Genomic DNA, 26276 nt, shown 5'->3' with positions numbered 1-26276 from the left:
TAACAATGCAAAAGAAATTAATGTCATTTGGAAATTCCTCGTCCTTTAATTCTTTAAGGAAATTTTTGAACTGTCGATAATTTTTTGCATTGGTGCAAATGTAATTCACAAAGGCGTAACACAGTTCTCATAACATCAGGATATTTTTTATATTTTGTAACGATTGTTCTCGGGGAATTATGCAGTGAATCGGTACGAATTGTGAAATTTGAGAATCATCTCTTAAAATCCTAATAAGACCAATTCTTTTTTACCCAGCATTGCCGGAGCTCCATCAGTTGCAATGCTTACAAGTTTATTAAGAAGCACATCAAAAGTTTTCATTATGGAATGTAATGGATTTTTAATATCGACACTGCGGTTGACTCTTGAAGTGCTACTAAATCTAATAATTCTTCTTTAACAACGAAGTCGGGTAAAACAAAACGAATGAAAATTGCCAACTGCGGAAGATCTATGACATCTGTAGATTCGTTAAGGAACGATTATAATTTGTTTCAAACATAATAGCACAAAAATTAAAAGGGAACTCGGATACATTTATAGAGAGCCACAAATAATCTTTCAAAGAGCCGCATGTGGTTCGTGAGCCGCAGGTTGGCCACCCCTGCTATATTAGAATAAATGGCTTTAAAATATCAAGTTTTTGTGTCTTTTAAAAGACTTTGTTGGAAAATTGTAAAGAATAAAATATGGCCAATGACGATAAAAAATATGTTTTGTGAACATAAAAAAATGAGTGAAATTAAAAGATATGATAAAGATGAATAAAATAAAAGCTCTTCAATTTTTGAAGAAAAGTACACTGTAAAAAATTCCGGTAAAAATTAAGTAAAAAGTCCTGACACTCTGGGTACCGGTACTTTTAACCACAAAATCCATTTTCATCCAAACGTGTTATTGAACAAATTATCTAATAAACCGTAATTTTATAGTTATAATTACCGTAAAATCACCGAATCACTTTAATTAAATGAATATTGCTGCACAATTTATGGTATAATATTTTACAGTAAAAGTGGATTTTACGGTAAAATGGATTTTAAGGATAATGCACCCAAAAGTCCGGTACTTTATACCGTAATTTGATCCGGAATTTTTTACAGTGAAGTATCTTAACATATATGTATAAAATATGTATTTAAAATGTATTAAAATTTATAGAACTTAGTAAAAATAGTACAGGAATACATTTTAAATTTAAAATATATATATATATATATAAATTGCTCAAAAGATTTGACTGGCGAGAAAAATATTATTATTTAATAGGACCTCTTTCAAATTTGTGTATGTATAACCTTTTCGAAAGACATTTGAAAAATAAACACGTTTCTAGTGCCAAAAGTAAGTAAAAATGAAATATTTTAAAGCCGAGCACCAGTGCCAATTACTGTAAAAAGCCGATACCAATCTCTCTCAGGATTTCGCCAAGTGTGAAGCGATTGTTAAGCCCAATCAAGTTTGCAATACATTACATTTTTAACGAGCATTCAAGTTGTGAGAGAAAAACCTTGAATTCCCTCTTGTCAGCCAAGTCACGGTTTTAACGTGATTTTTTTTTTCATAAAAAATGCATTAGATGTTTTATAAATTAGGTAAACTGAAATAACAGAGGAATTATTTGCGCGTAATTCTAAATATTTTTGTCGTTTCCTAGAAAGAAGATGATAACGAGCATGAATATTTATGAATTGTGGCAAAAGTTTAATATTTAATGAGTCGGGAAGCGATATTTAAACACCGAATACACAGATTTATCTTTAAAAATAAAACTATTTAAAAAAGCATAAAAAAAATTTTGGAAGGGAAGGGAATTGAATTGAATTATATAGTTGAATTATACTTTATTTTTTATATTATCTAAACTAATTGGTAAATTATTTAATAGTTTCTGCACAGTAAAAAAATTCCGTATCAAATTACGATATGGAGTACCGGAACTTTCAGTCCATCATCCGTAAAATCCATTTCATCTAAAATCCATTTTTTTGCAATAAAAGTGGATTTTAGAATCCATTTTAATTGCAAAATATTATACCGCAATTTTTACAGTAATATTTATTTAATTAGAGAGATTCAGTGATTTTACGGTAGTTACGGTCTATCAGATTTTTTTTTATTCCGTAACTTGTTTCGATAAAAATGAACCAACGGTGAAAAATACTAGCACTTTGAGGTGCGAGTACTATTAAAATTGTAATTTGGTTCAGAATTTTTTATTGCAAATTGTTCACTTCATATAAATTTGCGAGTTAGACTTATATTTCTTTATATAACTTCAAATTTATTGCACTAAAATCCCAATGGTTATATATATATGAATGGTATTATATCCCAATGGTATTATATATATANTTAGTTTATATATATATATATATATATGTATATATTTACAAATATTTATTATTTAGTAGTGAGAGGAATTCAAAATTATGGGATTCAAAAATCTCCTAAAACTTTTATTACAAAAAATGGATAAGACTTTTGCTGTGATAAAGCAAAATGTTTCTTCAAATAAAAAAATTTTAAAATTTCTTTTCTCAGAAAAAAATAATATTTTTATTTAATATAATTTAATATCAAATCAAAAATATGCTTTATTTTTTAGTAATTTTTTATACAAATATGAAATTTCTTAAAAACCATTTAAGTTTATAGTTACATTATTAGTAAATATCATTGAATTACCATTTAATTATTTTCACGAGCAATATTTTAATATATAATAAATTTGATTAAAAAACAACAAAGTTAAATTGAGTTTTAAACTGAGCACAAAGTTAAATTTGTCATCTAAAATATAAAACAATCACTAAAATTTATTTATGTTTCTAAGCTCTACTGTTAACAAAAAAAAATTTGACAATAGAGAAGCTTTTTATTTATTTTTAAGCATCATTTAATAAATAAAATTTTGATGCATATTGGGTAAGTTAATCGGAAAATTTGCATGATATATAAAATATACAAGTCAGTCATTTAAATTAAAATAATTTATCTTTATTACTAATTAAAATAATTTAACTGATAATAAGATTGCTTAAAAATATGTAATAAACTAATTTAAAATAGATTCATCAATATGCATTTGATTTATGCAAAAGATAATAACTTTATATTTAAATGAAAGCCAAAGTCAAAAGAGAGAAAACTATTATAAATCACATAAGAAAGTCATGAATTAGTATAAATACGTGAATTTATGAAAGTTAAAAATCATTAAGAGAAAGAAAGAAGGAAGAAATGAATGGAATATATTCATATTGAAATAGTGTAAAAAATATATACTGATATGCTTAATCATTTATTTGTTTTTAAATATGTAGTTATTATATTTTGCTTTATCTTTCACTTAAATTATAACTTTGTATCAGTTTCCCAGAAATAATTCTGCTTTTAGCCCTACTGATGATAAGCAAAAATAATGACATACTTTCTTTATAAGGCTTATCTTTTAAAAAAAAAATTTTTAATTAAAAACCTTTCCAGTTTCTATTAATTAAAATAAATGTCCTAAAACATAGTAAAAAAAAATTCCATACATTTTTTTAAAAAAATTAATATCCTAAATTACATCTTATATTCTAACCGAAGTTTTATGGAAGAGTTTGAAAAGTTTAAATAAAATTTTATTTTAAAAAAAAATTAATGATCCCTGAAAAATCACCTCAAAGTTCGATGACCTCCTACGTGTGACGTAACAAATGATATCATCGTGTCGCGTGCTATGGGGGGTATTGCACTAGGTCTAATCCTAGTGGGGGTGTATGGAACTTTAGTCAAGTAGGGGTCCCACAGATACTTACAGGGACTTGCCTCGCGTGTGGTGCAACTTAGGGGTGCAAGGGGAAACGCGAATCCTAAAAACTACTTTCCCTGAATTTCCCTCCCCAGAAAAAAAACCATTTTTTTTTCACTTTCAATTCGAATCGAGTCTTTTATTCTATTTTCCCCCATTTGATACAATTTGTCGCAAAAATAGTGCCCTGTTCGAAAACTGATTTATTGGGCTGTAGAGAGGGTATATAAGAGTATTGCACTGCAAAGTGGATTTTTTTTTCCATCTCTCTCTCACATTCACATATGCCACTTGTTCGGTATAGGCTATATATTTTTATATTTTTTGTCCTTTACTTTTTTTTTTTAAATTATAAAAAGAGTGAGAAAAAATCTAACAATGATTTCTCAGTGGTATATATAAACAATCAATAATACCATTAATTATTAAATTTATTAAATATATATATATATATATTAATTGGGGAGATATACCTAGATTCTANGAATGAATATATATATATATATATATATATATATATATATATAAAATAATAAAATATGAAATTATTGAAATTATTTTTAAAATATGTTTTCAATTTAAATTGCTTAGTTAAATAATATGAAGTCTCTAACTGAAAAACTTGCTAACGCTTTTAATTATTTATCAAAGAGCATCTGACGTAAGACTGTGTCAGATACCTTTGTTTTCACTTTTAATATAGTTTCATGTATTTTAGGTCTTATATATATTATGATTATAGTTTTATGTTTGCCCTTTTAATATATTTTTTGCATTTTTTAAAGACATTTAAAAATTAAGGATTGAATTTCTTAATAAGACTTTCAATAATGAAGTATATGAGCATTATAGCAACATATAAAAAACAGACCATTTTTAGTTTGTTATTCAATAACTACTGTATTTTATCTAATTAACTCCCTGAATTATAGAGTGACAGAAATAAGAAATATTTCAGTTTCTTAAAATACTAAACAACGTTGTTCTTCTTCTTCTAAAAATTTTGCTTCGTTAATTAAGAAAACTGAAAAGATGGTCATTGGATTCATATTTACTCAACGAAATCGATATAATATATAGATATCCTCTAAATTACTTTCAACAAGTTAGATGGTCAATACAATGTACATTCCAGAGGGAGTTTTTAACTTGTTATACGAGGAATAAAGTATATACTAACAAGATCTTTAAACTAGCTGTATTATTAATATACAAAATATTCTTCATCTATACCAACGGTAACTTTTAAATACTTTCAATATCAATCAAGTATTATACAACATATGCTTTTAACCAGGGCAGTATCGTCCCTTCCAAGAGATTGTTCTTGTTTTCCAGTGGCGCCATCTATGGTCGAGAATTTTACTTCTGCCACACCCATACGTCACACCCGTTTATAGGGCAGACCCATTCATACATCCATTCATCCACAGATTGTAATTTTGACCTGAATCAGGGAGATACCCCTAGAGTCCTACCGACCAAGTCATCCTGGCCCTCCTAGTGAGTGGGGAATGCTTTTAAATGGTGATTGCGTAAATTTTAAGCTAAGGATTCATTTTAAGCTAAGGATTCATTTTAAGCTAAGGATTTTCATATAGCTGTTAAAATAATTTAGGAAATGAACACTGAGTACTCATTAAAATTCCTAAATTTTTAAGTATTCACGGAGAAAAAGTTTCTGGTAAAGTTACCGATACTATATGGTAAGGACATTTTAGTTTAAAAGAAAAAAGAAAAGAAAAAAGAAAAAAAATACCTAATTCCAATTAATAAAGCCAAAATATATAGTATTAAAACCATTATTTTGGTAAATTTTTTGGTTCATGTGGAAACGGGTTTTGGGAAATTCTGGTTTTCAGAATTATGGTTCTTATTACAGCACTTTTAATAAAAAATGTAAAACTGAAAAGGGAATTTAACCAAATAAGTAGCTTTTATGCCATGCTCTAAGCTAAGGTACCATGCCCGCAATAACCAAATTTTATCGCATACTATAAAACCATATTTTATTTTTATTTTACCAAAATTATTATCAAAGCGCTTCGATAAAAGGTATTTATTTACTTTTATTATTATTTATTTCATTTTGTTATTTATTTACTTTTTTTGTGAAGCACCTTTGGAAATGTTTTATTTTATAATGTGGGAGGTGATTCAAAAATGGTTGGGAGCTTATGTACAGTGCGCAAAAAAATACAAGGACTACCCTGAATACCTTTTGATGTAATGATCAGATCTTCACGTTCTAGGACTCAATCCTAAAGGTTCGAGAAGGTGAGCTAAAATATGATAATTAATAAGTGCATGTGATATTTCAAATGACGAAATCAAACACAAAAACTCACTTTCTCTGAATAAATATATCTTTTTTTCAACGGATTCAGATTTCTGTTCTCCAAAATATAGGGAGTAGCCGCATTCTGGAAAATATTGCCAAAAATTTGATCAGGAGAGAGGTTCAAAGTTTAGACCCCAATGTTAATTTTACTTCTTGCGTATTTCCATGCAAAAAGCAAATTTTAGTGAGTATTTATTATTTTCTACAATGTTTTATTATTTTATTTAACATTATTTGAAAAAATTTCAATTACAAGTTTTTTGCATTATTTTAAAGAAGATGCTTTTAAAAAAAATACAAAAAAATACGAAATTTGAGCAAAAATGATCAAATAAATCCTGAGATATAGAATTTTAAAAATACGACTTTTTCAAAAATTCGATTTCCCGAGAAACTGTTCAACAGATTTCGTCAAATTTTGTATTTTGCCAGTTAAAATTAATGAAGTAAAAAAGTCTTAGAACTTACAATTCAAGAGTTTTTTTTACTGTTATTAAATATATATAATAATATAATTTTTCAGATTGCTAATGATTTAAAGCGATTTTTTAAAATTATTGTAATATTTCAAAGCAATCATCATGACAATTTAGAAGGACAATAATAGCGATAAAATTACCCAAACGTTTTAAAGAATGATGAAGAATCAATAATCCATAAATTATTATTAACATTAGTCGCAGTAATATTAGTATAAAACTAATGCAGTAATTCCCTTTCAAATTATGAGAAAATTATGTTTTACTGAAATCAGATTGAGATATATTAAATTCTGATTTCTTTTCTCTGCATTGAATTACAAATAATACTCAAGTCTTAAATATTTTTTTCTATCGTGAGCTTTTTCTTCTTCTTCAGATTTAAAACAATATATCTTCTTAATCAAAACAAAAAAAAAATTGCAAAATTTGAAATATTTTATACATATTTTTTCAATTTGTCAATGAAAAGTTTAAAAAAGTAAACGAATTTATTGCATTAATATGTTAAAAATTATTAAAAATGTAAAATAAGGAATTTTAACTTAAGAATTTTTATAATTCCATTAAAAATAGTAATAATTTAGTTACAATAATTGTATTTAAACAATTTAAAATATTTGCATTAAAATTCTGTTTTATTTTATACATTAATTTTGAAATAAAAATTAAACATACACGTTACATGTTATATTTCAAGCTAAGTAAATCTAGCACACTTTCTAACACACTAAGTAGATCTAACACACTTAACTAACTTTTCCGACCATTTGCAACTGGCATGGTTTCAAAACCGTAAAAAGAAAATTTAGCTAGACATAAGAGTTAGTTTAGCAGCTTTATGGTGCTGCCATCTATGTGTGAATGAAGGTATCGTATTCCAATAGCCCAGGGTCACAAATTAGGGAGTGCAGGGCACTGAAATCTCTTCATGTGCTGAAGGGAATGGATGAAATATTGTAGTGTCAACGTCGGAACTCGAACCCCTGTACTGTCGGTCATGAGATTGACAGACTTGCCCTCTCTGCTATAATCTGTTGCTTCTGCAAAAAACTAAGCGTCATCATTAGGTGTGTCTAATTGATGCAATAAAATTCCGGCTGTTTAACTGTATTGGGGGAAAGCAGTTATTAAGTGGTTTTTCTTACAGTTAACAGTTTGAATAGCATTTTATTTCTGATTATTCCACTGTTTTACTTGAATATGATAAAATAAAAATGAAATAAATTGTAATTTAAAAAAATTTTTCCGAGAAATTTTTAACAGCGTAATATTTATTTAATTAGAGTAATTCAGTGTTTCTACGGTAATTATTACTGTAAAAATTGCGGTATATTATATTAATTTTCCGTAACATGTTCAGGTAAAAAAGGATTTTGTGGTAAAAAGCGCCGGCGCCCTTAGTACCGGTACTTTTTACCATTATTTGATCCGAAATTTTTTACACTGTAAACTTTACCTGTCGGACTGAACATGTAAATATTTGATTAGAGATACCCTAATATACCAATTAAAAGCTCCGTAATTTTGATTGTAAAATGAAATTTATAAAAGAAAATTATCTTTTTATTCCTTATGTCGTGTTTGTTTTATTTTTAAAAAAATCCAACCTGATTGCTGTGCTTAAAAAAAAAAATATATAAAACTTGAAGTTTGAAAACAATCTGCAATCTTTGAAAACTATCTTTCTTTTTTGAAAAACAATCTGATGTAAATCTTTGAAGAGGATTACAGCAGATTAGATTTTTTTAATAAGTAAAGTATGCTTAAAAATTTTTTTTTTAAGATACATTTTTCTCTTTGAGTTTCGTTTTGCCTTTTTGGTAAGTCTTTGCGAGGTTAGCTTTCTTTAAATGAGTATTTACGTTCATATAGGTACATTCCATCTATTTTTATCAATATACATTCGTAAAAAAAATTTTCATCATGCAAAAATATAATTCGGACACGTAATTTGCTGACTAACACGTTTTCACCATGCAGGTAAAGTTTTAAAGAATTTTCAAGTTATGTACTAAGTGATGCTCCCAATTTATTATAATTTGCATTTTTACGAATTATTTTTGTCGTTATTACAATTTTAGGTTTTTGTAAGACCCTATTGGTTAAAACTTTAAAAGAAATCCTCATTATTTATTATATTTATTATATTTTGAAGAACTTTTAAATTAGTTAAAGTTTTCATTTTCCAACATAAGTAATCTGAAAAAGTAATCGTTTTAATATTTAATTCCAAACAACTGTACCATTTAGAGGAAATAGTTGTTTTGGATAACTTACTCAAATATTACACCTGATGTAATAGTTCATAACCTTACTGCAAACGTAACGCCATGAAAATCAAACAACATACTTTTTTTTTATAAAACACTAAATAACAAATAATAATTTACAATTTAATTTTAGAAATCATAAATTTAAATACAAAGCCTATATTTACATTTAAATAAATTGCTTTAAGATAAACTTAAAAAAGCAGACTCATTACGTCTGGATTTTATACAATTAACGTTTAAAGACGTTAAAAATTGTTAAAGGTTTGAAAAGAATGTATAATTCTCAAACATTGAAAAGTATTGAAAATTTCACGCTGCATATAAGTAATGAAAGATTTTCTTGAATATTTAAGTTATAAGTTTTTGTAATTTATAAAAATACTATAGTTTTATTCATTTCTATATAAAAATATAGTAATATTTTTTAAATTTTAATTACATTTTTTTACAAAAAGAGAAAATTTCTAACTTTTCCTTCGATTTTTAAATTAAAAATTAAGATATGGCATAAAATTTTTTTTTTAAATTTCCCAATATCTTTTTTTTTTCATTGAGGAATCATCAAACTTGCACCGAATTTAAGAATTTATGAAAGCACCCAGTTGTAAAAAAATGATAAATAGTTCCTATTGTGTTTTCGATTTTTTTTTCTTTTTTTTTTTTACAATGAAAACTACGTAATGTAATATTGAACTGCTATATTTTAAAGTGAATCGTTTGAAATTTACTGACAATCATTTTATAGATACTAAATGATTAATTGAATTATGCTTAAAATTAGACTATATGTCATTAATATAATTCGTTCTTTTCTTCATTTCGTTTTATTCATTTACGTATCCATTTATTTATTTGCTTTTTTTTTTCAGTGATGACTTAATGATGCCTATTTACTTGTTTACCGAAGATCGAAAACTATATCACCTGACATGCCTAAGACAAACATAAATTCTTTGCATTTTAACGAGATTCGTCAAGATGACAATACCAAAGAAGGAGGGGAAAAAAATCACAAAAGATAACAATACTTCCTTGTTAAAAATAATGCTGTGTATCATTAATGCATTTCTTCCATCAATGCTTAGCCGTGCTTAATACTTCTATGTAATAATACACTTATACTTGAGGTAATTTTGTCGTTTCTTGACGGATTAATAATAGTGTAATACATATTAATAATACATGTTTTCATTAATTTGCATTTTAAAATTATTTTTTGACGATTAAAAGTTTTAATCAAAGGTATTAAAACGTTTTAAATTTCAAAATAAATAAGTTTGAGATTTAACGTATTAAAATAAAATCAATTTTGGTTATAAGGCTGAATAAAATTGATATTTTTCCACTAACAAATTTAAGTTCTCAAATGTCTTAGAAAAAAAATTAAAATAAAAAAATATTAAAAATTACATGAAGTGGTTTTCATAAATTATAATATATTTATTCCCAAATTAATAATACAGCTAATAATTAATTTCAAATGTAAAAGGAAATTTTAAATTTAAAAAAAAAAAATTCTTTTAGGTAACTAATAAATGAAAAAGGATTCGAAGCGATGGTAAAAAACAAAACAAATTTATTGTATAAATAATTTATATTAGTTCGCTTCAAGTGTTGAAAGCTAAATTACGAAAACTTTAAAATAAAGAAATAAGTTTCAGATTTTGAATGATTTAAGTTTCCAGTATAAGTAATAATGTCAAATTAACAAAAAAGAATTATAAAACACTTGACTTTTCCATTTTTCAGGACAATAAGAACAATCTTTCCAAATACATAACTTTGTAGAATTAGATTATATACACCTAACAATTAGATTATATACACCATCAAAAAAACATATTCAATTGAATAGGAAGTTATTAGTGCTATGGTATTATCATTATTATTTTTGGAAATTCAAAATAATCTTTGCAAATTTTAAAAGTTATTTTCGTGTACAGATGGCGCTACCACCGATTAGATAAATTGCTGAAAACTTTATCAGTAGTTCATTTAATATTTTTAGTTTACTAATTTTTTTTATTAATTATTGTTTTTCTTCCAAATTTTTTAAACAAATTAATTAGCATTTATTTAAAAGAGGTTGAAATGTGTGCAAAACATTTTCCAGTACTTTTTTCATTTTTATGTAAAATCTAAGAAAAAAATAACAATAATATAATTCATAAATATATTGCAATTTAGGTTAACTAACTTAAATATTTTAACATTTAAGGTTTGCTATACTCGATATTAAAAAAACACATTGTATTTTCGGAGGAATATATTTCAATTTTACATTAAAATCTAGTGTTTCTGTACGAATTTGCGCAAATTATCATGGTTGTAGCCACAAAAATTGAATGATTGTTTTAAAAATAATAATACTGCATTTTTATGTTGCTTATAATTAATCAAACTAATACAAAATTTAATTTCCCAAAATCATTTAAATTAATATTTGTTTATATTAGAAAATCGTAAATTAACAATTTGTTAAATTTTATGAAAGTTAAATTTCAAAAATATAACAATAACACTATGCAATTGTGATTTTTTTTAATCGTAAATTATTAATAAAATTATCGTTTCACATAATAAATTATGTGAGCAAAATATAAATGAAGGTATTAACATATGTTTCATACCAAAATATTAAGATCTTTAAAAATAATTTTACCCGAAAATGACTTTATTTGATTTTTTATGCATTACACATCATGTAAAACTTAATGTTATTATTTTTCAAAATTTAGATAATCAAGCAAAATTTTTGATATTTAAGAAAATCTCACTTCTCTAAAATTATTATATGAGTAACAAAAATGTTTTTTTGCAAATAAATAATCAGAAACTTTCTAACAATATGAAATAATCGTTTAGTTGAATTCAATTGTATGATTTAAAATAAAATAAATACTATATATAGTTTTATATTTATCTGGTATTGTTCTATTAAACTGGAAGCAATTTTTAAAAATATTTAAGTCACAAATTATATGAAATTGTAATTTTTCGGTAAAAAATAATCTTTTAATAAATTTAATGTTTTTTTACGTTTCATCAATTTATAAATAGAGGGCAGCACTGAATTTTTAAAATATTTTTTCTAAAATATTTTCATATAAACTATAATATGATTTTGAATTTAACATTTTCATATTTTAAAAGTTTGTCTAATTTAATAAAAAAAATAATTAAATTTAAAAAAAGAAAACTTTTCTGACAGATTTGGAATATTTCATTCAAGATTTTTACTTTGAAGTTCAAATAAAATTTAATAAATCAAAAACTATCCAATCATTAAATTACAGTAATATTTAATGATTATTTAATTATCATTAAATAATCATTTAAAGCTATTGATAGTACAGTTGACAAATGTAAACATGAGATATGAATGTAAGATGGTTCAACGTATCAGTTTAAGATATTACTGCGTATCAATGTGTCATATTGTTGCACACATCATCATTAGATTCTATCAAGAGGGGAAAGTGCACATGCTCTTACACTTAATGAGTTACTAAACTCACAAATAAGTTTTTTGAATTATTCCACTTACTTTATTTTATCACAATTATGCTGCTAATTACGCTAATGATTCTAAGTACCAGAACAGATCACAAGATGAACATTTAATGTTTGTGACCTCTGATCTAAAATTAAATTTGTCCAACAGTTATTTATTTTAACTTACTTAGCTTTTTAACATATTTCAGGTTTCTTATGAAATTTACTTTCCAATTTCATAACCATAAATGGCATGTAATTTATAATTAAAGTAAATAATAAAATTGTGAAAACAATAAATTAACATATTTTTATTTATTTGTTTAATTTTTTAATTCTAATCACAACATAATTATAAATATTTCAATTAAATGTAAGCATATCAGTTTATTTAAACAATCATAACTATTTCAATTAATGGAAGCTTTTTAATCGACAATCATTTGAATTTTTTATTATTATATTATTTTTTATTATAATGTTTATTTAGTAACTTCAAACAAAATACTAATATTATTTTAGGAACATTATATATTTTTTACATTTTTTTACAAATAGGATTTTATTTTATTTCATAACCGTCGTTGAACAGCCGACCCAATTTTATGAGTTTACGGCTACTAATGCTCAACTCCGTAGCCTTGTAATTTTGAACCCAATCCAGAAGACAAGGGAACTCCTAGAACGAGCATTAGGAGAAATTTGTCTTCGTGGAGGACTTTTTGATGGAGCTAACCCGCATTGGCGTTACATGGAGAGGAATACCACGAGAACCTCCCGCGGTAAGCCTGACGGCAAGGGGACTCTAACCCATAATCCGTCTACCACTGAGGATATTTCACGCTAGCACTGTGGTCGGTGCAAGCCGGATGCGGAATTCGAATCGATTGGGATTCGAACCCGGTTCGCCTCATTGGAAGGCGAATGCTCTTAATTATTTCGTGATTTTTCCATGATAACACCGTCCCCTTGAGAATATTTTAAAGTGTATGCTTAAATCAGTGATCACTGAGATCAAGAATTTCAAATTCTGGTATCTCATCATAAGATATTGTGAACTGAACAACTCAGTCGTTGATGTTTAAATTTCTTAATTTAACATCACTGATTTAAATTTAGTATAAATTAACGAATATATAAAACACCACTAACAATAATCCTCCGTGAATATTACCCCACAAGAGAACTAAAACATCCCGAAGAGGGGATATAAAACTTTGCACTTTGATTTATTCAATGCAATAGGAATTATCGATGAAGCTTGCAGAATTTAGATGATAGGTCACGCATTCTCCAAATCGGCGGTATATTAAGTTCCAACTTTCCAAACTGTACTACTTCTAAATCATACATTAATCAAACAAAAACGCATTGTTATAAAATTTAGTCGTATTGAACGCTCAGCAAGAGGTTTATTTAGCATGAGATTTTCAAGTGTGAAATAAACTTAATAACTTTTGGAGACCTGAAAAAAATTTTACCATCTAAATTGCAATTATAACTGATAACTGTAACAAAAATAATTTTTTCTGCGTCTTAATTTAGTTGAAATGGTAAAAAATATAGATAAACAAGAATTATTAATCATGTTTAAAAAAAACTATAACTAACTAGATACAGAAATTAGAAAGCTAATTTCATTTTCTTGTAACCAAGATTCTACGAAAATTCAAAATTTCTAGGGACCAGGACTAATTTTCAAGAGCCAGAATGTTATGAGGTGGAAAGAAACGTTACAACTTTTTGCTTTTATGTTATATTATATTAAAATATTGGACGCCAATTACAATTTTTAGACACATTGGTGATAACATTTGTAGACTTCTATTAGCCAAGTTTCTAGTTCTAGTTTTATACTAGTAAGAGTTAGTAAAACAATACTTTTTTATAGTGGTGTTAACGATACTCCGTTGCCCATAATGAATGACACAAGATTAACAAATGCGCTCTAAAGAAAATATTACAAAATGCTCTTTTAAAATATTTTCTTAAAACAACACATTTTGTATAAACTGTATGCCATTAGCTACTCAATATTATCTAACGATTTCGATTTCATGTTAGAGTTCTATTTCAACAACTTAATTGTTATCTTTAAAAAGGAAATTCTTTAAAATGAAGAGTTATGCAGAACCATTGAACTATATTACTCAAAAAACAAAAGTTTAATTAGAGCTTCAAAAATGAATCTTTAATTGTGTCGTAATTAATAATAGAGGAGTAAGCCCATTTGGAAAGTGGCATAAGTTTGAAGTTTTTAAGGGTTAGTGTTTGAAGGAACTTAAATTATTGGCAAATGTTTGGAGATTAGAAAAATTCATTTTGGTAGATGTTTCTAACGCTATAATTTGATGAAAAATCAGAATGCTGCAATGATTATTATATCCGTAAAAATAAAAAAATACTTATTTCAAAGAAAATACTTAAAAAAAATACTCCTAATGGGTTAGAAATAAAGACGCAATGTAGTTTCTATAATTTATAAGTTAAAAATTACTCCAAATTATACAAAATAACTTTTATTGATTATTTCCTAACCTAAAGAATGGAAGGGGAAAGAAAAGTTAACCCGATTAGCGAGAGATAATTTGAGATCCTTTCTTTTTTATACCATCTCCAACAAAATAAATCCAAATACCATAACGAAGAAATCAGTTTTTATAAAGAGAACTTACGAAACAAATTTTGCGAAATACAACTATATGATTATGTAAGAAAAGTAACATTACATAAATAATTTTAGCTTGAGTAATTCTTTTGTAAGAAAGACAATAAATTAAAATAATTTCTAACGAAAATAGAACGTGTTTTAGAAGTACTAAGAAACGTATTTGCTTGACATTTTCCGAGAAAAATAAATAATAAAAGTAATTTATTGAGTCAAGTTCCGCAGGGTACGTCAGAGTAAAAGTACAACTCACACCTCTTTAATATAAACCTGTTTAATAGCCTGCTCTAGCAACTTTTAAATTGCTATTCTCGGAAGAAAAAAAGAAGAGAAAAAAGAACTTTAGTGGTTTCTTCACTTTCGAAGAATCATCGGAATTTTTTCTTTTTTATTATCAGCCTGTCTCTATCAAATTTAGTAACTTTCTCGTAAATTTAGTAACTTTCTTCGACTCGTAACTCATAAATGTTTCTCGATTTAAAAAAAAAATGATTTTTCTATCCAAGAAGAAAGCAAAACCATTTCTACTTTTCTTAAAATATTTAGTTCACGGAGAAAAATATCCTTATAAAATTACCGAACTATACGGTTAAAAGATTTTTAAAAAATTAATGCATGGAAATAGAAAAAAATAAAATAAAAAATAAATAAAAAACATAATGCTGGTTAATAATATGAAGAAAAAAATGCGGTATCAATAAATGCAAAAACATAGATCTGGTTAAATGTGCGGTATTTAAAACCATTCATTTGGTAATTCTAAGGAAACTTGGAATACAATCGACAACAAGAAACAAAAATCTTCATTTTTTCCTTATATTTTGATCTTATTAAATAAAAAAGAAATTACTTAGATTTGGAGAATTTTAAAAAGCCATCAAGTATTAACATGAAATAATTGTAAGCCATATTATGGAAGAAAAAAAAAGTGTTATTAGCGAAGTTCTTTTATTTGAATGACATACGGAGAAAAAATCCCTTGCAAAATTACCGTATTCTACAGTAATGACATTTCTGGTAGAAAAAAAGCATAATCCTGGTTAATAAAAGAAAATATACGGTATTTAAAGCATTTTTCTTTTCATATTATAACGATTTACCAAAAATTCTGGTTTTGAAATTTATATTTCTTATTTCACATAAACACAAAACTCACATTAACACATTTATTTAACACTAAGTAAAAATTACAAGTACTAAAAAGTAAATTCAAAAGAATAAGACGCTTTTATGCCAGGATAAAATTATCACATTTTATAACATTTACCAAATTTAATAGCATATGAAACCCTATTTTCTTGTTAATTTTACTAAGATCATTACCACAGCATTTCGGTAAAAATTACCGAACTTTTTATATTCCTATAAAGCCAGTGACATGTTAAATTTTACCCTATTATGAAGCATTTGACCATACATTTTTCGAATGAATATATATATTTTATAACATTCTAAATTAATAGTTTAAAATTCAGGACACACATCTAAATGCATGTTCAAGTCTACATACGTGTAGTTTTCTAGAAGTTTAAATTTAAAAATACAATTAGTTTCAAATTTTATTATTCAAGAAATATTCACTGTGTATTGTTTAAAATTATGCAAAAATTGGCATGTTTTATAATTCAAAAAAATTTTATTCATTGTTAAGCAAAATTAAAAATGTTATTAAAAAAAGCGTTTTTGCATGGAATGATCTTAGGATAAGAGATTTTTAATTTAAAATTTAAAAAAAAATCTTGATTTGCTTAGACAGTTTTAGAGATATGACGGAATGCGCAAAAAGTAAAATTATTTTATAACGAAATCCAACTTTTGAACGTTCTCTTATTGGAACTATATTTTTCATATTTCGGCTATCTTAATATTGTTAAAAATCCAAAAGTACGAAGAAAAGGTATGTTTATTTCGTGGAACGTTTTCGTGTCTGTTTCCGTAATTTGAAGTACAGTATGATCAAATTAATTTGCATATTTTAACTCCTTTATTACCAGTATAATCTTAGTACATGCAAATCAGACCATTCGACCATTTTTTTTCACCGAAAAATAGTTTTTTGAAAACAATAAAAAAATTATAACGTCATAATCACCGTGCTCCATAATGCTCAATTAACAATTAAAGACCGGTTGATTCTATCGCTAATCTATTAAAAACTAAAATTTATTATTATAATCTTTAAATCTAGATTGTTAATTCAATCAGACCACGAAAGACTGTCGTAAGCGTAATATTTCATAAAATTTACTGAGATCCTTAAGGAGTTAATAAATATATTTAGAATGTTTGCAAAAAATGAACTCGAAAAAATTATATTTATAAGGGAGGGGGTCAAAAATATGATATCTATGCTTTAAACTTTCGATTCGCTATTTCTAAGATTGGGAAAAGCAAAGGAGCGATCAAAAGCATCAAAAATATATTTATTTTTCAAGTGCAACTGCAATGAGAAAAAAAGTACCAGAATACGTTGAAATTTAACGTGTTTCTGGGTTTATGAAAACACCAAAAAGCTCGGTAGCTCTTATTGAAACTCTTTGGTAGCTGATTTTGTTAAAATTAACAATAAAATAAGATTTTATAGAATGTAATAAAATTTGGTAAATGAGACAAAATTTAGTCATTTTATCATATTTATCTTAGAGCATGGCATAAAAACCATTCATTCTATTGAATTTACTTTTCAGTTATCCGGAATTTCCGGTAAAAGGTTATCTTCTGAAGGGAAAATGGTTTCAATTCCATATATATCGATTTTATTAATCAAAATTACGGTTATTAATTACGAGAACTTCAATATGTTTTTTTTTTCACTGAACCATTTATTTAGGGCTATTCATAAGCACAATTCCTTAGGTTTACTTTTTACAGGAACTTAAGGAATATATGCAGTACACGCCTTCGAGTTAAGTCTTAAAATCATTTCTTTGCGTTCTCACATTAAAGAAAGAAAATGAAGTTCACAGTGCATTCCCGAATGAACTTAGTAAGAAAAATCAATTCAAAATTACAGCATGAATGTAATAATAGTGATTCATGTTTTATTTATTTACGCATTAATGCAATTAATACAGATCTACTGTGTTTTCATAAACATTTTACTGAAGCCTTGATGGCTCAGGAGATAGAGCGTTCGCCTTCCAATGAGGTGAGCCGGGTTTGAATCCCAGAGATGGCTGGTCGAAGCGAATTCCGCACCCGACTTGCACTGACCACAGTGCTGATGTAAAATATCCTAAGTGATAGACTGATCGTGGGTTAGAGTACCCTTAGCTAACCGTAGGAGGTTTTCGTGGTTTTTCTTTCCATATAACGCAAAGGGGGGGGGGTAGTTCCATCAAAGAGTCATCGAAGGCAAATTTCTCCCAATATTTGATCCAGGCGTTACCTTGTCTTCTGGATTGGGTTCAAAATTACAAGGCTATGAAGTTGAACATTTGTAGTTGTAAACCCAAAAAATCGGATCGGCTGTTCAACGATGGATATAAGATATAAAAAAAAGCGTTGAAAATCTTTTTCATCAAGCGATTTCACAACGAAATTAAAAATTGGTCAGTAAGGAAACTAATATAACAAAAATATCTTAAAAGGAAAGCAATAAGGCGTGCAAGCGCAATTAACACGGTTTTACACTTACAATATTTAAATAGTTTCTAACTGAAGATTTTTAGTGGAAGTCATGAAGTTGATTCAAAACATTATTAAAAGCATTTTTTTAAAAAAACCTTTAAATCAAAAATTTTTTTAAAACAGAAAATTAACAGATTATATAATATTTTGAACAATATTATAATATAAATATCATAATGAATGTAACAATATATATATTTCATTTTATGATATAATTCATAATATTTCATAATGATTACATTGATGACATATTTCATACTATGAACTTGTACTATAAATTATATTTCATACTATAAGGAAATATACTTGTATATAACTAATAAATTATTGAAAAATAACATACACCCACATCAAAAATTTCTTTAAAGCACAAAATTAACAAATCATCTGATCAGTAATATAATATAAATGTCACATTAAATTTTTTGGCATATTTCATTGAAATTATTGGCTGATGAAAATAAAATCTATATCCAGAGCCCTAATTTATACTATTTGAAATTTATACCATTTTAAGTGTCAACTTCATTGAATTTACTAAAAAATAAAAATTAACTTCATTGACTCACTAATGTATTAGTACAAAATAATAAATTAAAATTATTCTAAACAGCCAAAGTACAACGAATAAAATATTGAAATATTTTCTTTAAATAATTGAGATTTCAATAAAATCAATTCTATGTAAATATATTTATCGGGATACCTTAGAGCATGCTTAAAAACCTTATTTTCGATTATATTTACTTTTCAGTTTTGTATTTTCACTAACTGTGTGGTAATAAGAGCAATAATTTTGAAAAACAGGATTTTTGATAAACCGTTACCATATGGATGGAAAAAGGACACAATGAATGGTTTAAATACCGTAAATTTTGGTCACATTGCCAGAATTATTAGTATTTTTTACCAAAAATGTCTTCACCATATAGTACGGCAATCCCAATCATATCCAACAGTTCAAATTTAAACATATTCTGGCAATTTTTACCATACTTTTTTTTTCAGTAAATAAAATACAAATGTCAGCGGAATCCAAATTTAAGAAATATTGCGTGTGGTATTTATTTATTTATTTATTGAAAAAATTATACTTGTTATACATTATACCTGTACGAAAAAGTATACCTGTTATAAATTATGCATTCTACAATCATAAACTTCTGTAAAGTAGTTTAGTATTAAACACTGAACGGATTTTACATTTTGTTTTTGAGTAACTTACGTTCAGGCAAGTTTTCTGTTCATCCAATTTGGTTTCATCAACTTAAAAAATAATAAAAGTAAATTATAAAAGATACAGAAACAGAAAATTGCACAGAATTAAAAGACTTACATAAAATTATTAAGCCTAAATAATTTTACTAGCTAACATTTTTGAGGAAAATTTCGCAGAATTTCTAACAAATTTCATTTCTATTAATCTAAGAAAATGAAGCTTTTATTTCCCACTTTATTTGAAAGGTATCATGATGACAAACATAAGTAATCAAAAGTTTTTTTTAAGGTCAAAAATCGGCAAGAAAATCAAAATCAAAATTTTAACCTAAAATGCAAAATATCTGCAGAGGAAAATTCCTAAAAATTTATAATAATTCAATGAGAATTAAAGCACTTTACAATATATAATAATTTTTTTCCTCCAAAATCTGGGTTCAATCTGCTTTGAATTTTTTAAAAAAAAGATGGGACAAATAATTTTTTTTTCATTTACAAATATGCAAAAAATCTGAATAAAACTGATTCTATAAATATTCTTTCATATTCTATAAAAAGCACTTTTTTCTACAATCAAAGCAATCTGTATTTAGTTTGTTTTGATATTTATAAATATCCTGCAAGCAATCAATAAGTTTATAATCGTTATTTTTTTTTTTTTTTTTTTTTAAAAAATTTAAATTATGCTGATATTTATTAAACATTTTAGTTCACGATATTATAGAAACGTACTTCGTTTTTTAAAAAACATACCTTAGTTTAATTATTCTGAATAACTATATTTTCGTTGGCGAAAGATATTTGTTCAGCATTGTCTTTTAAAAACGGAAATTCATAAAAGAATATTTCTATAATTTGATGAGTATAAAGAAGCAAATTACCTAACTCACCTCAAAATGAACTGATAGTTGGTATTGAAAGAGTAAGAGGTTATTATTTCGTCACGGTGAAATGAGGAGAAATTACCATCTGCAACAAAAGTACCTAATATCTGTAATTATCCTGTACCTACTGACATAATTCAAAGTAATGGTACCTTTATTTTGAATTGTCTGTTTTGTTGCGTGTTTCTTTTTTGTTGTTATTTTTTATTGTTTAATTCATAGCTATGATGTCTTTTAATAATATTATGTTTTTTTTATAATTTATTGTTTGATGTAATATAACAATTAATAGCATAACTAGTGCAATTCCAGCTGCAATAGGATTCACTCCAACATTCCCTTTCATTTATATTTAAAATTGATAACATAAAAAATTTATTCGTTTCAAAAAATTGTCAAAAATTTTAAATTCGATATGTTTTGAACGCTCCAAAATAGACACCTATGTTCAAGACTTGCTAGATGCGAATGAGGAAAATTAACGAGATTCGGCATTGAAATAGTAAAGCTGCCAACGAAAAAAATAATGGAGAGAAATTGGAGGGAAAAAATCAAACTAGAAAAACCGCAGTGGCCGAAAGAAGCGAATTAAGGTAGAATACATTTCCACTTGCTGTGAAAAATTGGAGAGCAACGATTGTGAAGATTGAGAATAATAGCAATTATAAATTAATTTGTGAGGTTTCTAAAGTCATAAACTAAATATAGACATGTTTAAATTAGTGTTATGATGTATTTTTTACTTTTTTATCTAAAAAATAATGCCATTTTTCGCCTATGACTGTTAATTTGTTTCAATGAAATGTCCCAGAAACATATTCTATACAACCAGATCTTTTTAACGATGGATTACTCATAGTAATTGCAAATATATTTTAAACTACCTGGTTGATTTTTAAAGCATTAATTCGTTATTTTCAAATCTGTAATAACAATGATTATCAACAATAAATGTTCTTAGATTTTTATTTAAAATTTCTAGTACGATGTACTTCCTTAAAAAAACAAATGCATCTCTAACTGTGGCATTACTCTATGAATACGTTCCCTGTTATTCTTATTTAACAATCAGAACATACTTTTGAAACAAATGACAGTTTTCTTATTCTGTAATAATATATTGCATAATTATGAATAAAAATGTGACATTTAGTATCACAAATGGTTTTATTAAACAATATTAGAATAACGATTCCATATTAATAATTTTCCTTTGTATTTTTTCAGCTCCAAAATCAACACCATGCTTAGCACCAAAAGGGCTTGAATTTATATACAAATAAACACTAAACATTGCTCACAGCTTTAGTTGAAATATTCAAAATAATAAACTTTGTATTTTTATTTCTATTTATAACTGTTAAGTTATAACTTTGTTCTATTAGACATTGTGTAGAAGCGAATTTTTGGTTCTTTTAGTTTAAATAAATTTCATCTCTTTAATTACTAATCTTTACTTGTTAAAAATTAAGTTTTTGTAAGTTGATTAAACTCAATTAAATTAATAGGTTTTTATCAATCAAAAATATTAAGCAGTGTAGGTATTTTATAGCGCATTTAATAAAACTGGATTTATCATTTTTAGTGGGTAAAACATTAAATTGCATTTTAACACATTAATTGCACATTAATTGCAACCGAGTAAATTATAAAATATTGAATAAAAAAATATTGAGAAATTGAATAACTATTGATATAATTGAATAAAGAAATTGAATAACTATTCATAAGTTTCATAAGTTACGTAGAAAAACTACGTCAGTCGATCTCGTTTGTCCTCTTCACAACAATATAATTTTTTTCTGAAATTGAAGAAATGTTATTCCAAAAGTTTTCCAGCGCACCGCATGGAAAAAAATTCTGGCAAAATTACAGTACTGTTCGGTAATGACACTTCAGGTAAAAAAAAATATTAATTCCGGTTTTAAAAACCAAAATATGCATTATTTGAACCATTCATTTAGTAATTTTTCCGATCAAAGGAAAGAAGGATCGAAAGATTAAGGATCGAAGTCGTCAAAGGAAAACCATATTTATAATTAAATTCATTTAACAAGTGTTATAAGAACGTGATTCAGAAAATTTCTCTACATCAGTACTTTTCAAGGAAAAACGCATTTACTATTCTCTTTTATAAACATTTAATTTGAGAAACAATAGGATGAAAAAATATTATACGCATGAATTTAGAATAGGCAAAGTAATTACTCTGAGAAAAACTGCTTCAAATGTTACACTTCACATGCGAACTCTTTGAGGAAAAAAAATTGCCCTTAACTTCTTAGAAACTAATTTAAGTAATGTTACTCAAAAAATTTCTCTGTTCCTATAACTAATGAAAAAACATATTTACAAATCACTTTTATGAAAAAAATCTTAATTAATAATTCAATTATACTTAAAATTCTGTATTAATTTTTATAAAATTACTTTTATAGAAGTTCTAGTTCATTTACGTCGCACTAGAGCTGCATAATGGGCTATTGGCGACGGTCTTTCATAAAAGAAAAGTGTACATTTATAAAACGCTTATTTTGAAAAATTTATTCCGACAACTTCCCTGAGCATTTAACCAATGAATTATTAAAATAAAAAAGAAATCAATAAGAAAAGAAACCAGTTTTATACCCACTTTTTTATAAACCACATTTTTATACTGAAATTGCATTAGTAAATTCCAAAAATTTCCCTACGAATGCATTTCTGCAAAAAAGAAAGGAGAAGAAGAAAAGAAAAGAAAAAAAAATTGCAAAAGCACCTATGCGTTATAATTTTTCTGAAAGTAATAGTCTTTGCAACTGCAAATTAAATGCAAGGTTTAAAGATATGGATCACATTAGAGGAAGAAAAAAGCAACGATACGAGGAGAAAAAGAAAAAAGAAAGGGAAAGAGAAAAAAAAGCATTTTTTTTTTTTTTAATTTTGTTAATTTTTAGTACATTGAACTATTCAAGGCGAAAACTACAAAACTACGAGACACACACTTTCGGAATTACGTTTTTGGCATGCAAATTAATTTTACCAGTTTCCTTGAACATCGAGATTATCGTAAGGAAACCTTTTCACCCAAAGGTTTCTTCTATTTTTGCAAACCCTAAAAAACTTTCTCTGCGGATTGAGTGTATCAAAGGAAAAACAACATTTACAGTAATTTTAACGAACGAGTTATTAAATTTTTTTATTATTTACCGAACTGAACTCACTATACCCTAGACTCTAGGGCCTAGAGCATGGCATAAAAACCATTTATTCGGTTAAATTCACTTTTCAGTTTTGTATTTTTTACTAAATGCGTGGTGATAAGAACTATAATTTTGAAAACCAGAATTTCCGGTAACTTGTTACCATATGGAGGAAAAAAATTACCAAATGAATGGTTTATTTTATATATATTGTGGCTTTTATAACCAGAAGAATAGTTTCTTTCACCAGAAGTGTCATTACCGTAAAATACGGTTATTTTACCAGAATTTTTACTCGGTAAAGAGGAACCGTGGCAAGATGGCAAGTTCTGTTTCACTTCCGATGGTATTTAGAATGTTAAGTTTAGAGAAAAGTAGTAAATCTGTCGTAAATCATAAAGTTTTTCAGATATTGAAATAAAGTAACTAAAAAATGAAAAATTTGATACTCATGAACTAAATTAACTACTGATTAAAGTTCGCTAGCAAGATATATTTTACATTGAAAATTTCTCTAATTTATTGCAGTTCTGATTGTCGGAGTGAAAAAATATTGCAGCAGAAAATTGCTTTATGAAAATAATTTTGCAACAGAAAAATTTTTTCTGATAATATGTTCTTTATATTAAAGTCTTTTAAATTTAATGATATCAAAGATAAAAATAACATATTTTTAATACTCTCCCTCCTCGTTACACAATCATGGTTGTGGTTGGTGTCTCATGGACGGGCAGTCTTTTAAAATAGTTTTTAAAATTGAAACTTTTTTGGTGTGATTTTGGCTAACTATTTAGTATGAATTAATTTTTTATTCCAGTAGTGTTTTTGATTTTATTATTTCATTCTTCGTATACTATTATAAGTTCCAATCTTGATTATAAGAACATTCTCGTAATCTCATAATAATCTACGATTTTCATAACCTATTATTGGTTATGATTAAGAGAATGTTCATGACCATTTATATTTATGATTATAAGAATGTTCATGACCATTGTTGTTTATCGTTCTGAGAATGTTCATGACTGTTATTAATTACATAATCATGAGAATATTCCCAATTATTTTTTGATATGATTATGTGAATGTTCATTACTATTATTATTATTATTATTAAATATAAACATATTTATTTATGTTATGATAATGATCACGGACCATTGTTGGATAAACAATATTGATATGACCACAGAGATTCTTAAGACAGCTTCTTTTTTTTAAATGTATCAGCTTATTATGATGGATTAAGTGACATTTTAATGGAAAAAAAAACCTTTTAATTGTATATAAATACCAGCAAAATATTGACAATACAAGTTTCTCATTAAAGAGTCTTCTCATTAAAGAGTCTTCTAACTAAAAGACTAACGAAATAAAATAATTCTTTATGCTAAACGCCAATAAAAACATGTTTTCAAAAACAAAAGTTGAGTACTTTCAAAATTGCATTTGTTCACCAAGTTCTTCTATTGTCATATTAACAAAAATATTAAAGTAATAATGTACTTGAAAGCATGATATCGTTTTTCGGAAAAGGAACAAAAATAAAATTCGATTTAAAATTCGTAACTGTAACTTACCATTTGTGGTGGGTAATACAGCTTCATGCACGGCATCACTGCCATTCATCTGCGTAGGACTCGCTGAGCTAATGCGAGTCATTAGTGTTCAAAATTAGTGATATAATCCAAAATTGAAAACAATGATTCCTCCCCCGCAATATGAAGTCACTTATCACAACAATCAATACCAGTTCAGTATCAACATTTCATATTATGACAATTTATTATGTCCGTTTCAAAGCATTTTTAAAATTCAAAAATTAATTATTAATTTTTTTTTTTAAAAAAATACACCTGGTGAGTCATTACAAATAAATCGTGGCTAAAATGAGCTGAAATTTTTTGAAGTGATGTGTCCCCCGTACTGAAATATCTTCGTCAACTAACAGATAGGAACATACGGGTAGGGGGGATATTTACCGTCATCTCATTGGACGAGAGATGGTGATGATATTTTCCTATAGGTCATTGGGCGAAGGTCTTGTGACTGGTTGATGTGCCGCTCGCTTGTGATTGGTTGTAGTATCCGGGCGGGTTGAAATAGGGAAAGTGGAAAATTCCACTTGCTAGGGTATTTTTCTTTTCTTTAAGACCCGTTATTTTTCCCTCTTTCGTTTAGTTATTTATTTATTTTATTTCAGGGAAAGTCTTTTTTTTTCTGCTTTTTTCATCGGTCCCGCTTTTATTCTCTCTTTCTTTCTTTTTTTCTCCTTCGTCGAATTTTCGGTAACAGGTTGAG

General features: G+C 26.4%; 1 protein-coding gene across 1 annotated transcript in view; it reads right to left on the bottom strand.

Moving 5' to 3' along the window:
- LOC107447255 (protein lin-28 homolog) overlaps positions 1-25969 on the bottom strand; it is a 75527-nt gene extending 49558 nt beyond the window's left edge. The window contains exon 1 of the mRNA XM_016062129.3: positions 25556-25969. Within this exon, the coding sequence (XP_015917615.1) occupies positions 25556-25637 (82 nt within the window). The 5' untranslated portion in view covers positions 25638-25969. The remainder of the gene's footprint in view (positions 1-25555) is intronic.
- Between the last annotated feature and the right edge of the window lie 307 nt (positions 25970-26276).

This window comes from Parasteatoda tepidariorum, chromosome 4 (assembly GCF_043381705.1).
Source record: "Parasteatoda tepidariorum isolate YZ-2023 chromosome 4, CAS_Ptep_4.0, whole genome shotgun sequence".
Taxonomy (NCBI): Eukaryota; Metazoa; Arthropoda; class Arachnida; order Araneae; family Theridiidae; genus Parasteatoda; species Parasteatoda tepidariorum.
The sequence above is the reverse complement of the archived record's forward strand: the minus strand, read 5'-3'. Positions and strand labels throughout refer to the sequence as shown.